Genomic DNA, 15,714 nt, shown 5'->3' on the forward strand with positions numbered 1-15,714 from the left:
TTATAGTTTGAAGAAAAATATATGATTGAAACTTGATGCGTGCTTTTAATACATTTCACGATAAGTCATGGTTTTTTGTACGAAAATGAAGACATCGCTTACCATGATAGAGGTTATTATTGAATTCAGTAATAATTAGAGAAACAAATTTACTATTAACAAACTGAAGGATTGTGTTGATCCAAGAAAGACTTTCATAACCACTACTGTTAAAGATATGTAAATCACAGCTAAAATCTTTATAGATTAATCTTACTTTACATAGTGTTTATTTAACTTAACATAGTCATGTTGTACAAGTTGCACTCCTGAAAAGAAACAACTTATGCAAACTAATGACTTTGAGTAAAGCCTTCTAATATTAACTAAGTATGTTACTACACTTAATTATGTGTGTAGGTTTGTACAACTACACATGTTTAGTTTCACCTTGTGTACAAACTTAAGCGGTTTAAGGAAACGGGTTTCCACGCAGTTTTCTGGTAAAGTCAACTAATTCGGGATACAAGTGTACCCTTGATACTTAAGTGTATTAATTGACAATATCTTTACTTTTAGTCAAGTGTGTCTTTTGAGTACTTTTTACAACACTGGTTAACTCTACTGTCTCTTTGTGTTAGTTCAACACAAAGCCACTAGATGTCACCGTGCTACCGATGTAGTGTCCAACACCTGCTGAGCGCAGTGTCCAATGCATTGTTGTCTTCATCATGTCATATCTGACAGAAGGCATTCTGGTTTCACATGTAACTGAGGCGGAGTTGACTCACTCCTCTTACACGAACTGCACGTCAGCTCTTCTGGTAAGCCTGTATGTTTTCTTTATTATCTTGATACTGGTGTTTCATTCTTATGTACTTATATACAATCTTATACTTGCTACATATTCTTATACATATATTTTTGACCTTTATTCATACTCTAATTAAATTCCAGCTTGTTATATATAATAAAAGGAAGCCTTGCATGAGCTCCTCCAATGGCTCTTTGAAATTCATATGATTCAAAAGTGGACAGTCAACTCACTAAACAAATCACAGTAAGTTCATAAATGTGAGTTTTACAAGAAAATGACAGAGTTATTACTGTGAGGTGGCTTTCACCAAAACAACAGTAGGCATAAATAAAGTCCTAGACAGTTGAGTGGGCTGCTGCTAATTGCTGGCTCAGAACATCAGGATTTTCAGGATTCTTAGACACCCTCTCTTAACCACTCCCTCTGTCTCTGCCTCCATCCTTAACCACATCCCTCCTCCACTCCTCTCATGGGTCCTGAATGTTGTCCAACAGGCTAGACTGCCTGCATTGCTACTCTGACTTTGGGTAGGAACAGCTGTTTGTGTCAGTTCATATGCATAAATGTGTGTCCCTCTCTATTTGTGGGTGTTTCCCTCGCCATTCCCTCTCCGACACTCATGCAATCAAACACCCGGGTGACTTTAGGACCCAGTGAGAGACACCCAGGGGGCGCGGCAATAATATTCATCTGACCACAGAACCTGTTAGTTTACTCTTGCTTCCTCTCAGACAGTTCACACGTTCCCCTCACAATAGTTCCTTGAAGTGACAGTTGCAATAGAGAAGTGCTCTGTGTAGCAGCAACAGACGTGCCACCGCCCTCAACCCAAGTCGTGGCGATCCATGACCCGTGGACGAGGACCTTTGTGTCCTGACATGCCTGTGAAAGGTGCCCTATCCCAGGCAGTGTACTGTACAGCCAGCCATGGAGCATCAAGCCTGGATACTGAGGAGCTTCCTGGCCCAGCTGGAGAGACAAGAGGCTGGGGACGAGGAGGAACCAAGTGGCTTTGCCGGGGAGTTTGCAGTGAGTCAAGTGTTTTGTTCCTTTCGTTGAAGTACTGTTCTGAGTTGTGCTGTTGAATAGTAGACTTTTTTGTCTTGTGGCTTTCCGTATCACATCATCGGAAACCATGTTTTGACTGCCCTGTTTGATTATATTAAATGAACTGACAGTCAGTACAAGGAGAGGAAAAGTTTTTAGTTTTCCTGTCTTCCAAATCTTCACGAAAAGGCAACATGTTCAGGGAAGTGACACGCTGCTTTTGTTATAATGGCTCCAACGCCACTTTTGTGCTTCCTCTTTGCACTGATGCTTGTCACCGACAGCGCACGAACGAGGAAGACCCGTAGGCAAATGCTTCTAGCAGATAGAGATCATTCAGTTAGTCTAGCACTTTAATTTCATATGACAACGTATATACACTCACACAGAGGCACATGTATACGCTTAGAAAAGTCTCCTTCAGAAGTCTTGAGCCCTCCTTGAGTGACATCATCTGTGGGCTGCTGCCATGGTGATGAGTGACATGGCAGAGCCTAAGGACAGCAGCGTGTGCTTCACATGCTGCCCTTCTGCTGTCATGCTGCTACCACGCCGACCACTCCAGAGGAAGGGGTCCGTTGCATCACTTCCTTTGTGAACAAAAAGCACTCTGTGGTGTTAGCAGCGCAGATGGTCCGCGAGGCCTTTAGCAGACTGTTTGGAACTGTGAGAACTGGCCTCTGAACAAAAAGACCAGTGTCTTAACAAATCCTGTAAGCACGGACGAGCCATGACTTAAATCTGAGTGTCAAACCTTCCGTGCAGTAAATTCCGGATGGAAATCCTCGCAGCTTGTAAGACAGCGTGTCAGGTTCTAGTAAAGTGAGTCATAGATTCTGGTCATCTGGGGATGAATCATAACAAAAAAACTGTCCATGTTTGACCACTCAGCAACTGGTCACATTTAATATGCCCTTATTTTCCAAACTCTCCTGTTAGACTAGACAACTAAAAACTAAAATGACTTCGATAATACAAAGTGCCCCACAAATATCATGGATCTGAGTCACAGCAGTAAGTTGGTGATGAATACAGTTGATTTATTAAAGGTGCAATACCTAAGAATTTTAGTTGAAAACGCTCAAAAATAACAAAAACTATTGCTGCACAGCTGGCTCTGGCTCGTCCCCGTCCAGAACAGCTGCTGTGAACACTCTCCTCGTCCCCGAGCTTCCCAGTTCGGACCACTAGCTGCACGGCTAACTGAGCTAACTAGCTGACAGCAGCTACAGTTGGCAGCAGTTAGTGGGTTCTCTGGTGATATGCTGCCTCCTGTTTGTTAAGAGTATGACAGGTGGACACTTCTTACGTATTGCCGAACTTACTCATTTGCCCTGATGAATCCCTTCACACGCACGCCAAAACGTGTGACCCGTGGGCCAAAACTGGCCCTCCAAATGTTTCTATCTAAAATTTTAAAAAAGCCATTTTAAAGATTATAATGACGTTTATTATGTTTTATTTTTTTGGTGAGGTAATATGCACTTTAAGTATATTGGATCCATAATAATAATCATGACAGGAGCATGGCAGTGAGTGTTGCTTTTGGTGCGTGGCCCACCATTAAGTTTGGGCACCCCTGCGTTAGAGTCCAATTTGCACCTGTCATGTTATCAGCTTACCATTATATATAAGTATAAATACATAACTGTATTTCTGATGATTGTGTGAAATGAACATCTGGAACATTAGATATGCCCTACAAAGAAAATAAGTTATTAAATACACAGGTACACGTAATGCTCGGGACATTTTCTAACGTATGGCAAACTAATACAGCAGCACCACCGATAAATTACCACGGCACTGAACATAACCTCTCTGACACTCTCTGACAGAACGTTAAGCTTCATAAAGGTATGTATGTGATAGGGTAAAAAACATTTCTTTTGTTTTTCAGAGGTTGAAATGCCTGTCAACTAAGTACCGCACTGACAAGACCTACCCCACCAAGGCAGCAGAGAAGCAGGATAACATCAAGAAGAACCGATACAAGGACATTGTTCCCTGTAAGCTTTGCTCAAGGCAAAAAAATATTTCAGTTTGCCATTTAAACTTCTGCGTAAGAGGATACATATAATTTGAGATAAGATACGACTAAGAAACAGAATTTTTGACTTTCATATGTTCATAACTGATAAATTAATGCTGAGAAAAAATGCAAAAGAGTCATGAGGTTACAGTAATCTGATACTGAGATGCATACTATGATACTATGATGCAAACATTGATGACCACATATTAATGGAAAAATGTTGTAGATAACATGTCATACTAGGTTAATAATGTGGGACAAGTGTGGGTAATTATTTTTGGCAGGTTATATTTGATTTATTTAGTAAGAATACAATATTTTCTAATGTTTACCATCATTTGACAATGTGGAATATGTCCATCTATTATTGAGAAATACTAACATATTTTACTTCATTTCCATTTGAATCTAATTCTCCATGATGTTTTTCTTGCATGGTTTGAAAAGGTACAGCAAAGTCAGTGGCTGCAGACTTGAGCGATGTTCATTATGACTACATATTCTTTTCCTTTCAGTTGACCACAGCAGAGTCAAGCTCACCCTCACCACATCTAAAAATGACACGGACTACATCAACGCCAATTTCATCAAGGTAAATGAACAGTGACGCCTTTTTTATTCATAGTGCATAGAGTACATTTCATTTTTAACTGTGTTTGTGTGTAAACATCCCCTGACTCTTGACTATAAGCTATGTTTTGTCTACAGGGGGTGTCAGGTTCCAGGGCCTACATTGCTACTCAGGGTCCTCTGCCTCACACAGTACTGGACTTCATGAGGATGCTTTGGGAATACAACGTAAAGGTATGACCTGCCTGTCGTCTGTGGACACAACAAGGTGTTTTAACACATTATGTTGCACTCAAAACAGCAACCATGAGCACGCTTTAGAGCTCCCTTGGCTACATACACTGAAGTTTCCCCACCCAAACATACGGATGTTGTCATGTCCTATTTTGGTACATTGTAATTTGCATTGTCCTGTTTGGCTTTAGGTCGTAGTGATGGCCTGTCGAGAATTTGAGATGGGAAAGGTAACGCCACTGTCTTCATTTTCATTTTCACTTTTTGTCCCCACAGACAAACTGTTTTTGCATAGTTTCTTTACCATCAAAACTTCTGCATTTTGTGTGTCATTGCATGTGCTGGTTTGATTTGTAGACTGAGGGCATTTTTGTTGCATGTTGACAGTTCAGACAGTTAAATGTGTGCTTCCTTTACGTTTTCTCTCTAGAAAAAGTGTGAGCGATACTGGCCGCAGAAACAAGAGCCACCGTTTGTTTGTGAGCCTTTTACAGTTTACTGTGTGAGTATTTTTGTTCTCAAGAGTCACACTTCCCACTTTGACTGGTTCCTCGAACAGCTCCACAACATGTGCTGACATTATCATTTCACAGTATCTAAACATTACACCAGCATACGACATTTGGTTACACTACCCAAGTATAATAAAATATAATACAAAAGAAATTCACATCACCTCTATGACCTTTTCTTTTAACAGCAAGTGTAAGTACTCAGCTTAAAGATGCAGTGTTTTCTTACAGGATTCTGAGGAAAGTAAAGGCGATTATCTGTCAAGGACGTTACGGGTGACTTATCGCAACGTAAGTAGTGTTTACACCCTGACTGTGAGAACAACTGTTGGGTAATTCTCCTGAGACAAGCAACAGATTATCATCTGTCTTGTTTTTAGCTGCTACAAAGAAAGAAAAAAAAATGTAAATCTACAGCTCTCACAATAATAGAGTAGCAAAAAGTGAGGTAAATGTTTTTTCTTCAACAGATAAACAACCTTGGAAAGAGGCTTGCATTGAAATTGTCTAAAAAAAAAATGTTGACATTTTTTTTTACAGTGTAGCCGAACTTTGAAACAGCTGCACTATGTCAACTGGCCGGATCACGGTGTACCAGACTCGATTCCTCCCATTCTGGAAATGTTGGAGGAGATGCGCTCCAGTCAAGCCCATGATGACATCCCCATCTGCATCCACTGCAGGTCAGCCTTTCTTAATTTTACCTACTTAATTCTTAATAAATAATCTTAAAGAATTCAATCTAGCTCCATTTAGCATGCATAATTAAGTTGTTCTCTTTATATAGAGAATTAAATAGCTTTCTTAGTGAAAATAACATCCACAACAAATGTCAATCAGCACAAAAACCACCTCAGTAAAAATGTTAAATAATCTTAGAGAAAGAGGTGATAGGGCTGATGTTTCTCCTCTTTCCTCCTTTGTTTGACACAATTAATTTTACAGTACTGATAGACTTATTAAAAAAATATATATTTGGAATTTCTCAAAAGGTTTTTGACTGGTTTCAGTTTATTTAACTGGGTGATATATTTGTCAGTGTTTCAAGTACTTGACATATTCTGTATGGTGTTTCACAGGGCTCTATACTTGGCCCACTATTCTCACTGTACATGCTCCTGACTGGGCCAAATAATAACAAAATGGTGTGAAATTTCATAGCTTTGTGGACGACAGACAATTGTCTTTATCTGACCTCACAGTCTAAATAGTTTAACTGCTTAAAAAGTATTATAGTATGAATAAATAAAAACTTTTTGAATTCAAAAAAGGACAAAAAAGAGTTATAGGTCTTGGGGCTGAGAGACAGAATCATAAACTCAGTGACGAAAAGCTGACATAAATTTTGGAAAAAACACAGCAAACATTTTCCAACATAAGAAATATAGCAAAGCCATATCTTGGACTTTTTGATGCAAAGAAACTGATTCAGGTTTTCGTCTTCTCTCATCTTGACTACTGCAGTGTTCCTTTAACTACCCAGGTTATCAGTGAACATCATGCTTGTGCAAAAATAAAGCTGAGAGATTCTTAACAAGACAAATAAATGAAGGTGGCATCTTTTCACTGGCTCGCCTCACCTTTGGGACATGTTTAGATTTATATTCACAAGTCGCTGCATTGTTTAGCACCTCCATGCTTAGTCGACTGTCTCTGCCTCTCCCTCAGTCTTTCCACAAAAAACAAATTTCTTAAGAGCTTCTTTTTAATTACACTTATTACTTATTATATTATAAAGAAAAGAAGGACATACTCTTTTTAATGCCTTTAGAGTGGAAGCTCAATTTTTTAATTTCTGGTCCCCAAGTTAAGTTTCATACAGACTGAGCTACTACTGTTTATTCAGCTCTAATGTGTGAAAACTTGAGGGTAAGCAGTGATCACGCTAACTAATCTCACTTTTGGTTTTGCTTGTGTAGTTACTATAGGAACATATTGCCTTGTGGGCAGCATGTTTGTGTCCCCTCACTTCAGGCCTTAGATGTTAGGTACCTCCTCCCTTTTTTCTTTAAGACAGGAAGCGTACGTAGGTGGGTAGCCAACGACCCACTAGGTTTTAAAGTGTGCGTGTGGGCATTTCCCCTCACTTTTTCCAGCACTTACACTCTGGCTCATTCAAAACCCACATCTACTGTTTTACCGAAACTAACACTGGGTAACTCAATTAGGCCGGAGTGTGGGCCCTCAGACAAATATCTGTCTATGAATCAGTCCAAGACAGTGCTTTTTTTGGTGTGCACAATTATATATAGCTTAGTGGAATTGGTTATTCGAAAGGAAGAGGGATTTGTTCAATGTGCCATCTTCACAATAGAGAAAATGGGTTTCATTTATAGTTCGGAACTATGTGTGATAAAAACAGAAATTGATTTTGCAAATAAGGATTGATGTATAAAGACTGAGTGGGCTCACATAAAAAAAAAAGATTTAAATGAGTCTGCTACTTGGAATTGTTCACATGTTATTATTATTGGTGTGTTGTAAAAAGTACCCAAAAGCCCTACTTGAGTAAAAGTAAAGACATTGTGTTAAAATATTACTTAGGTGGAAGTGAACGTCATACAAATAGTACTTAGTAGTAGTAAAAGTATCCGATATTAAATGTACTTAAGTATCAAACAAGTACATTCAAGTGCACATGTCATAACTGAATCTTCTTTCGGTTTCGGTTTTGCTGAAAATGCTTGTTATATACGGTATATGTTTATGATGTATAACTAACTAACTACACTGTCTTCATCAAGTTACTATCAAAATATTGTCGAAAAATGTGATATGAAAGCATAACACGCCATGACATGCCCACGCCATTTTGAATATGACGTGTCAGAAATGGAATGTTGAGTCAGTGGCAGATCCAACCTACACAGCAGGCAGTCACCCCACGTCTGAGTGATATCACCACTACAGCTGTTCAAAAATGCAGTCGAAGACTTTTTCCAGCATGTGTGTGGTTTTGTCCCTCAACATTCACAGGAAAAAGAAACAAAGCTCACAACACTTTCTTATCATGCTATACTACAATCCAATCTATCTATCTATCTATCTATCTATCTATCTATCTATCTATCTATCTATCTATCTATCTATCTATCTATCTATCTATCTAGGAATTTCAAAGAAAAGCCAGCTGAGTTAAGCCTTTTCAGGGCTGCTTAAATGAGGAACTGGAAATGTCGATCGGCATTGCTTTAAACCTGCTTGTACCAGATAGGTGTGGTTTTTTAGTGATGCAGCACAATAAGTACCAGAAAATCAAGATAATCATGAAATGGTGTTAGATAATCTGTTGTTTAAAAATAGCATCATGGCAGATGCCCTCTTCAACTACTATTCTAATAATCACATTGAACTGTCCCAAAGCTGACTTGATTTTTTTTTGCTGCTGTCGTTGTAGCGCTGGCTGTGGTCGAACAGGAGCCCTGTGTGTCATTGACTACACCTGGAACCTCCTGAAGAAACAGGTGAGATAATTCTGTGCTGTCGCTTTCTTCACATTATCGAAGTTTAACAGTAGAGATCCGAGCTGCATTGTGTTGATGTGTGTGTACTTATTTTTTAGATGATCAGTCCAGATTTCTCAATCTACGACTTAGTTCAAAACATGAGAACCCAGAGGCCTTCTCTGGTTCAAACCAAGGTAGGTTCATGTCAGGCGCTTCCCTCTGTCAAATATCTCTCTTGTTTCATGCATCGTGTCCCAGGGCGATGACACCTAACAGAGCAGGTTTTTTTTTTGTGCTATTTTAACTTCAGGAACAATATGAGCTGGTCTACAGAACCATCAAGGTACTGTTTGGGAGATATCTGCAGTCCATGGATGCACAGACCTGCAGAAATGAGGTGAGTGACCAGGAACGAGACCAGAGCACAAACAAACAACGGAAATGCATGAATACACTCTAAACCAACAATAACTGACGAGCACAACCATCACGACCAGCAAAGCAGAAACAACAGCTGTGGCTTGCTTGTGGTTTCAGTCACATTGATGTAGAATGCAGTCGCACGATGTGAGTGGAAAATAATCAAATAGCAGGCCGGGTGGTTCAAAAATGAACTATGATGGCGCTGACAACAAGACGACTGTATTAATAACACTTATCAAGCAGTTAGTGGTTCTGTCAAGTGTAATGCAAGGCAAAGCAACTTCATTTCATTTATCTAAGTCTTTCCTGACTCACACTCCCTTGTTAACCCGACCAGGTGACAGTTATCCCGTCTGCTCTCACGCCTGACCCTGAATGCGCGCTCTCTGACCTGACTGACGATTTGGATTTGCTGCCAGAGTTGCAGCGCCTGCTTGACGAGGAGAGGGACGCTCTACAGCAGTACCACCCTCTCTTCGCTTGTGCCTCGGAAAATCTCATCTCGCTGAAGGACCAGCATCAATGGCACCTACCCCAGACCCCTCCTGACGCTCTGGCCTCCACCCAGGACCCGCAGGAGGTGCTCAGGACCTCACCCATACTGTTACATGCCAGCCAGAGAGCCCCCGCAGTGGAGGAGAGGATACAGGAGAGCTATGACGTACCGTCACTGAACCCTCCGCCTTCACCAGCTGTGGCAGCAGCCATTTGCCTGATGGTGGAGGACCCCTACTTTGACACTCCTCTGACCCCCCCTTCAACAGTGGAGGCACCAGTGGACTCTGCTCAAGATGACAAACAATGGACAGTTAGCCCAATCTTCAGCACGCCCTTGTTGTCTCTGAACGACCAGACACTGGAGCAAAACCCTCCTGCCTCAGGTAAATGGTCATGTGCGTGCATGTGTAAGTCTTAAAAGGTAACACATTAACTTGGGGAGTACCACTACCTATGTGGAAAAAGAAGTATAAAGCCTAAATTGCTTCCAGTTGTTACTCAGTGGCTTGGTTGCATTGTGGGTAATGTATGTGGGTAATGTCAACTTTGGAAAATGTAAAAACAAATGGTCAAAATGGATACTACTGTATATAATCCACGCATTCTTCTTCCTTTTAAAAATCTGGTGCCGACATTACCCACAATGCAAACCAGGCCACTGAGTGACATCACTGGAGGCAATTTATCAGATTACATGCAGCTTCCTCTGGAGCCATAAAATGCTTTATGCTACTTTTCACATTTTCTGTAGTACTCCACGATGCCTGTTGACACACTATAATGTTTAAAATTGGTGGAGTTACCCTTTAAATGACACAGACAGACAGATGTGTAGTATTAACTGATGTGCATTTTGTAGGTACTAATGATTCAGATGTGGAGGTACCTCCTCCCCTACCTCAACGAACCCCTGAATCCTACGAGCTGGCTTTGAATGCAGGTTGGTGTTCGCTTTGTAGATTAAAGTTCAGAAGCATCTACAAGCTCAGTGGTTTACATGTTATTTTACTCTTGGCTACGTCCGAATACATCCTGGACTCCAGAGGATATACATTTTATCTAACGTGTTTATGATTTTGTCATTCAGAGGTCTCAGATCCCTGTGAAAGGTTAATGGTTATCATTCCACCCAATGCTGCTGCTGAGGCTGTCAGGGAGTTGGGAGGTTAGTGGAAAATATCTAAAACTCTATTTTTTCAATTATGTTAAATTGTCAGAACAAAAAAACACTCTCTTCACTTGCAGGCAGGAAAAATGAATAACGTTTTGTCGTAACACAGACCTTCATCAGGTTACTTTTCGTTATGTTTTATGTCATGACAGGTCAGTCAGGTCAGGTCTTGAACATTGTTATTACATTTTCCTGATTGCCAGTGAAGAGGACAGTGTGTGAGAGTTTTCCTTTGCACCTGTTGATCCACAGGTGTGCAAATGTTTTGTGACAATTATGTCTTTCTGATGTTGAAATGGCAACACTTAGTATAATATCCATTAAAAAACTATGATGTTTATTTCTATATTCCCAGGCAGCCCCCCCTCACCTGTTCCCCCACTTCCAGAGAGAACCCCAGAATCATTTGAGTTGGCTATTGATCAAGGTATTATCATAAATATACATAAACAAAACTACACACTGTGGTAACAGCAGGTTTTAGTTTTAAAATGTACTAATTAAATTGCTTGTTCTTGCCTTTCAGCTCCTGTGGAGCAGAAGTCAGAGGTCAAGCCGGCAGCGAACCTGAACAGAATAGGAATGTCCTCCGAATGGTCCGGTAACTCAAAGCCAGCTGCCACTGCGTCTCAGGAAGAGGTGAAACCTTGGGTGAGAAGTAAGGTGAGAATAAAGTATATTTAATGGCTGACGTGTGACTTCCTACAAGCTTGAGAGATGAATGTAACTTACCTGAAATGTAGACTTTTATCTAATAGCAACATGCTTCTCTTTGTTGTAGAGTCTGAGAGCAAAAATGATCTTCACAGGTAAGACAATTATAATAACACAATGTTCAGAGCAAAATGATATGCAGTGACTAATATTCAAACCAGCTGAAAATATGATAAATCATAGTATGTAATCATGTGATGATGATACATGTTTTCCTCATTTAGAGAGACTCATCTTATCGAACTATCTACCAGTCATTATGAAACTACTGCACATGCGTAATCATTTCAGTAGTATATAATAGTGTACTTTCTTCTGATATCTTTGGCACCAGTAGCACATCCTGATCTTGCATCGAGCGCCACTTCAAACCTCCACCCTTACTGTCCGCCTCTGGACCCAGTGACTCCTCCGCTGCTTCCTCAAAGTAAGCTCATCAGACAGAATTATGATCTGATCTTTGATTTGAGATCAATTTCCAAACATTTGTGTTTAGTCTTTTCTAAGAGTAGGTGTGAAAATATATCTGATGATTATCTTTTGGCTGTGCAGCTGAGGAGAGCCTGACTCCTCCCCTTCCTGACAGAACCCCCGAGTCCTTCGTCCTCACTACAGAAGAGAGTGAGTGTGTTGTTGCCCTCGTTACAACAGAGGCACACAGTTTAGCTCATGTAGCGATACTTGTTGTCTAATTGGAGTGCTTTTTTTCCCCCCACAACAGTTCCCAAGAAACCCGCCCTCTGCCCACAGCCGTTAGAAACAGCACAGCCCTCATCGAGGGTAGGCCTGTCATCAGAATGGGACGGCTCCTCTCAGCCCAAGAAATTCCTCGATGGGGTTATGAACAGGAGCAAGGTGAATATTATCAGACCAAGTAAAACATTTAAAAAAAACACTGGGGGTTACAGCCAGCACACAGAAGACTGACACTCACTGACTCATGTCCTTTTTCCTCTGCTCAGTGCTTTTCCATACAGTGATTAACATGCTAAGTTTCCATCTGTCATGACACTGACATTTCTTGCTCTCAATTGTTCACCCCCAGAGCGTTCGAGCTAAAAGTTCAAGACAAGGTAAGCTGTTTAATCTCATCGATCTCATTAATGAAGACTCCTTTCTGTTCTGCTTTCATTTTTACTTGATAAGGCGCGCAGCGTTCTGTACTTGCTCTTCTATATATGTATAGATCTCATTATAGAGCCCATGATAAGACCAAAACCAACAACATGCTGGTCAGTCTCTTAATAGTTTCTGGCATCTCTGGGGCGCCAACAAAAGCAACAAAATGTAACCTCCTGGGGAAAGTCAAATACTCATCTCATATATTGACGCTTGGGGATTGTAGGTTGCTGACTCAAAAATCTACTTTCTTGAAAATTGGACCTTTAACAATCAACTATCTTTCTCCAGGAAGTAATGTTTTGTTGCTTTAAGTCTTAAAAATCAGGTCATACGTATGTGCTTGCACTGTACTTTGTTTTCAAATGTTACTCGTGCATTTGTAGGGCGCTATTTTCCAGCTGGTGCACCCTAAGTTCAAAAAAACGCAGTCGAGGTTGCCCTTCCTGTGTCCTTTCTGAGGCTGGTGCCCCACTGCATAAACCTGGTGTCCATTTTATTTTTTCTGCCCCTGCCCCTCAAACATTCACCACTAACGTATCAGGACGGCTGATGTGGTTTTAACTCAATTTAAACTACAGTGCTTAAGTTCATTGTGATGGGAGACAATATCAGTGTGATCATGTGGCTCTATGTGTCTTTGATAGCTTTTAGACAACACAGGAATTAATTCAGGCTTTGTCTACACAGATAATACTTAGTAGGATCAATTCGTTGTTCAAGTTTTGGATTTCCTGACAATCCTTTAATGAAACAGTTTAGGTCAGTGACCAAATGATTTTGTGTCGACTGCAATCCCCCTGTTCATCACATTTTGCACGGTTGCATTGTGTTTTGTCGACAACATACAACAACCTGCAGGTTAAAAATGAATATTTAGAAATACCCATTTTCACCACTGGGAGGCATCCTTTTTCCAAACCAAGATGAACATCAAGATAAAAGATAAAATGACAGATTAGATGTTGTCTTTTTTAAAAGATTGTGCATATAACAGAGGCAGTTTACCTTTGTGTTTCTCCTGCAGAGCCCCTCACTGTCGCGCCACAGCTCTCTTCACCTCCTGTGGTCGTGGCTGAAGGAGGAAGTGGTGAGTAGCTTCACACAGTAAAGTGGCTGCTCACTAGACACTAGCCTCTTTCACGCATTATTATTAGACGCATGAACACAAAAACCATCTCATGTAGTAAAATGTAACGTTTAAAAACACATATAACACATCTGAGGCTGTGGGGATTCCAAATGATAATATTCTTCATGCAAAGTGAGAAAGAACATGGTCATCATAATGCAGAGTCCTTTCACTTCCTATCTGTTTCTGTTCATCAGCTCAAGTTGGACAGGATGACGTGAACCGCAGACCCTCCCTGACCACATCAGGAAACAAACCAGACAAAAGCAACGAGAAGGGCATGTCTAGAACAAGAGTAAGAGCAATGAGAGCCACAACCAGCTGGTTTAAAGTTAAAAGAACTGTTGTGCAGCAAACTAAATCCATGCTTTTGTTTCCTTTTTCCAGAGTTTAAGGTTTTTCAGACATAAACAAAAACGTAAGTGATGCTCACTCATATTTAAACTCAATAAATAAATGCACTGATGTGTGTAAGTTAAGGACTAACGTGTCTCAAAACTATATTCTCAGCTAAAGTCGCCCCTCCACCTATTCCTACTCAGTCTGAAACACCACATCCATCATCGTCAGTGTTCAAATTTGGTAGGTTTGAATCTACTTCAGTTCACATTAACATAAAGCATAATAAAATGCTAAATGCAGTTTTTATGATGCCATCTTCATCTTTACGCAGGATTTGGGACCCGTTTTGGAAAGCCCAAGGGTCCCAGGAGTTACCCGGAGACCTGGGTTTGAGGCGGTCACCAACACAACAAACATGGATCTGTTCCTCTAACAAGGATACTGAGGACACTTTGCAGTGCTAAATGACTTGGACTCATTGAAAGTATTGAAGATACTGTGGAAGATCAAATACATCATACCAGAAAAGCACTGAAGGCCGCCTCTCTTTGTCTTGCACCCTCAGCGGGGAACAGGAAGTGCCTCGCTACCAGCTCTGACGCACTTTGTACTGTACATCAACGGAGGTTGTTTTTTATTACAGATCAGTGCCTTGATGAACAACATCGACAACCACTCAGAGCAGTGACTTGAAAGTTTAATCAAAAACTCACCCTCTAGATTATCGACTTGAGGAAGTGAGCAGACTGCAGAGAGAAGTTAAAACTTCTTGTCTGATGCTAAAAAAAAACACGCTGTTAAGCTTTGTGTATCAGAAACATATTTAGTTATGTATGTGTGTATGTGTTTGTGCTTCTGGCATGATGTAAGAAAACGGGTATGACATCGCATCTAGTTCATCGGCACGTAAATATTTCTGTTACAAAGACGACAGACTTTCCATTGTTCAGTGTATTGTTTTGTTTTTTTGTCTTTGCCACAATTCACATCCATCCGTAGTTTTTTAAATGATTTTTAAAAGCATCGTCAGCTTGTTGAATAGGATATCTAAAAGGATAAGTTCACCCAAAAATGAAAACGTAGTTATTCTCTACCCACCCCCCCATGCCGATGCCAAGTCGGGTAAAGTCCACAAAACATTTGTGGAGCTTCACAGCAACACAGCGTTGTAGCGTTCTCAGACACAGATGAAGTGACAAGACAAGTGATATAAATAAACATAAAATGTCTCCATACAGCTTGTCTGGCTGAATACAAGTCTCCAGAAGCCCTGAGATCCCAAATAATAAAAAGAAAAAGGTGTAAAGAACGTCTTTTAAAATCAATTTGGGGATTTCGAGGCCTCCAGAGACTTGGATTACGCTGAATGAGCTGTAGGGAGCCATTTTATGTCAAGTCCCCATCTACTTCAGTTGTTTAGGAGAATGCTGTTTTGCTGAGAAGCTCCAGAAATGTTTTGTTGACTACAAAACTTCAACCAATTTCTCATTATGACTGAATTTTCATTTTTGGAGGAATTTAACCTTTAACATACAGAGAATGTGATGCATGTTGAATATGCATCGGATGCAACTGTACAGTTAAATTGTGTTACATACACTGGTTGCACAAAAAAGTTATTTATTAAAAAAATATAGAAAGTCTATGCATTCCCATTGTGTGTTTTTTTTTCTAC

The 15,714-nt window shown here is 40.4% G+C and overlaps 1 protein-coding gene across 1 annotated transcript; it reads left to right on the forward strand.

The window, feature by feature from the left end:
- The first annotated feature begins 1,529 nt into the window (after positions 1-1,529).
- On the forward strand, positions 1,530-15,684 carry ptpn22 (protein tyrosine phosphatase non-receptor type 22). The gene is made up of 26 exons (XM_073470091.1): positions 1,530-1,825; positions 3,744-3,852; positions 4,394-4,470; positions 4,587-4,682; positions 4,874-4,912; positions 5,113-5,184; positions 5,426-5,485; positions 5,735-5,877; positions 8,592-8,658; positions 8,757-8,834; positions 8,951-9,037; positions 9,401-9,944; positions 10,421-10,501; positions 10,649-10,726; positions 11,088-11,159; positions 11,259-11,395; positions 11,514-11,541; positions 11,781-11,873; positions 11,999-12,067; positions 12,168-12,301; positions 12,492-12,519; positions 13,593-13,655; positions 13,895-13,992; positions 14,085-14,115; positions 14,208-14,279; positions 14,371-15,684. The coding sequence occupies exons 1-26, from the start codon at positions 1,724-1,726 to the stop codon at positions 14,430-14,432; spliced, it is 2,520 nt and encodes an 839-aa protein (XP_073326192.1). The 5' UTR covers positions 1,530-1,723; the 3' UTR covers positions 14,433-15,684.
- The last annotated feature ends 30 nt before the right edge of the window (positions 15,685-15,714 follow it).

Source organism: Pagrus major, chromosome 7, assembly GCF_040436345.1.
Source record: "Pagrus major chromosome 7, Pma_NU_1.0".
NCBI lineage: Eukaryota > Metazoa > Chordata > Actinopteri > Spariformes > Sparidae > Pagrus > Pagrus major.

Coding starts and splice junctions, on each gene's coding strand:
- ptpn22 (XM_073470091.1), top strand. CDS start 1,724: ATGGAGCATCAAGCCTGGATACTGAGGAGCTTCCTGGCCCAGCTGGAG. Junction 8,835..8,950: donor CTTCTCTGGTTCAAACCAAG/GTAGGTTCATGT, acceptor TTTTAACTTCAG/GAACAATATGAGCTGGTCTA. Junction 11,396..11,513: donor AACCTTGGGTGAGAAGTAAG/GTGAGAATAAAG, acceptor TCTTTGTTGTAG/AGTCTGAGAGCAAAAATGAT.